This window comes from Perkinsus marinus (assembly GCF_000006405.1).
Source record: "Perkinsus marinus ATCC 50983 genomic scaffold scf_1104296957586, whole genome shotgun sequence".
Lineage (NCBI taxonomy): Eukaryota > Perkinsozoa > Perkinsida > Perkinsidae > Perkinsus > Perkinsus marinus.
Genome location: NW_003207071.1, coordinates 88,647 through 89,783, shown reverse-complemented (window position 1 = coordinate 89,783; position 1,137 = coordinate 88,647). Strand labels below are relative to the sequence as shown.

The 1,137-nt window shown below is 54.0% G+C and overlaps 1 protein-coding gene across 1 annotated transcript in view; it reads left to right on the top strand.

Annotated features, from left to right (window-relative positions):
• The window catches only part of Pmar_PMAR022661 (cathepsin b, putative), a gene marked incomplete at both ends in the record, with an annotated part of 12,590 nt that overhangs the window by 1,923 nt on the left and 9,530 nt on the right, over window positions 1–1,137 (top strand). The window contains one exon of the mRNA XM_002774740.1: window positions 51–1,027. Coding sequence (XP_002774786.1) covers window positions 51–1,027 — 977 coding nt within the window. The remainder of the gene's footprint in view (window positions 1–50; window positions 1,028–1,137) is intronic.

The window sequence follows — 1,137 nt, the reverse complement described above, 5'->3', positions numbered from 1 at the left end:
CGAAGAGTGTGGCCAGCTGTCGTGAAGGTCCCGTGGATTGATGATCGCAGACCTAAGCAGAATTATGATGCCATCAGAGGCCGAGATTTGAAGATTACACAGAGGCTGGCCAAGAGACCTGAAGAGTTAGCAGCGTATGAAGCGGCAGTGGACGAGCTCTTGAAGTCCGGGGCGGTCGAGGAACTCCCACTGGGGGAGGACCCGAGGAAGTGGGCCTACCACTATATGTGTGGGGTTCCGGTCTTCGCCAATCAGCGAAAGTCCACTCGCTGTCGTATCTGCATCGACGCTCGAGAGCTTAACAACTTCACGAATAAAGAAGGGGACGAGGAGGCCGCGGACATGGACCTACAGTCACGGATGCTAGAGTGGCGAGCCTCAAAGAGAGTTGATTGTGAGGACCTCAAGAAGGCCTTCTGGTCGGTTCACATCGATGAATCGGATGTGAAGTGGTTGGGGATGTGCGTCGGGTCGAGGATCATAAGGTGGATCCATGTCCCTTTCGGGACGAATTGGTCCCCTTGGGCCCTCTCCTCGGTCTTGGGAAAGATCCTCAAACAGATCGGGGGGACGGACGGTGCCGAAGCTATCTCCTTCTATGTCGACGATGTCCTTCTGCGAGGGGACAGTTGCTCTGAGGTGTCGAAGATTCGTCGGGAGGTGGTTCCCGCATTAGAAGAGCGGGGGTTCGAGGTCCACCAGGACAAGCGAATGTCCAATCTCGACACGGGTGAAGACTGTATAGGTCGAGGGGTATCTAAGGAGAAGATTCTCAGTGAGAAGTTCAGAACAGGAGGTTGGCTCGGTTACGACTGGCTCTGTGGCGAGCGAATTGATGTTATCGATGTGCGGCTGCGACAGATAGAATTGGCGAAGGAATCCAAGGTCACGGAGTCTGCCCTGAGATCAGCATTTGGCAAGTTCTTCGACCCCATGGGTCTTTTCGCGGAAGTGTCCTTGGAGCTCAGATGGGCGGCTCGGCTGGCTCATGAGAGACTGAAGCAGAGGAGGAAGGACTTCGAAGATGGTACGGACATTGTGGACGAGGAGACGGCATCTATTATATTGAGTACCATTACTGCATGTAACTCATTCCTGCAATCTGATCGTATTCTTCCCCCTCGCTATCTTGATGTG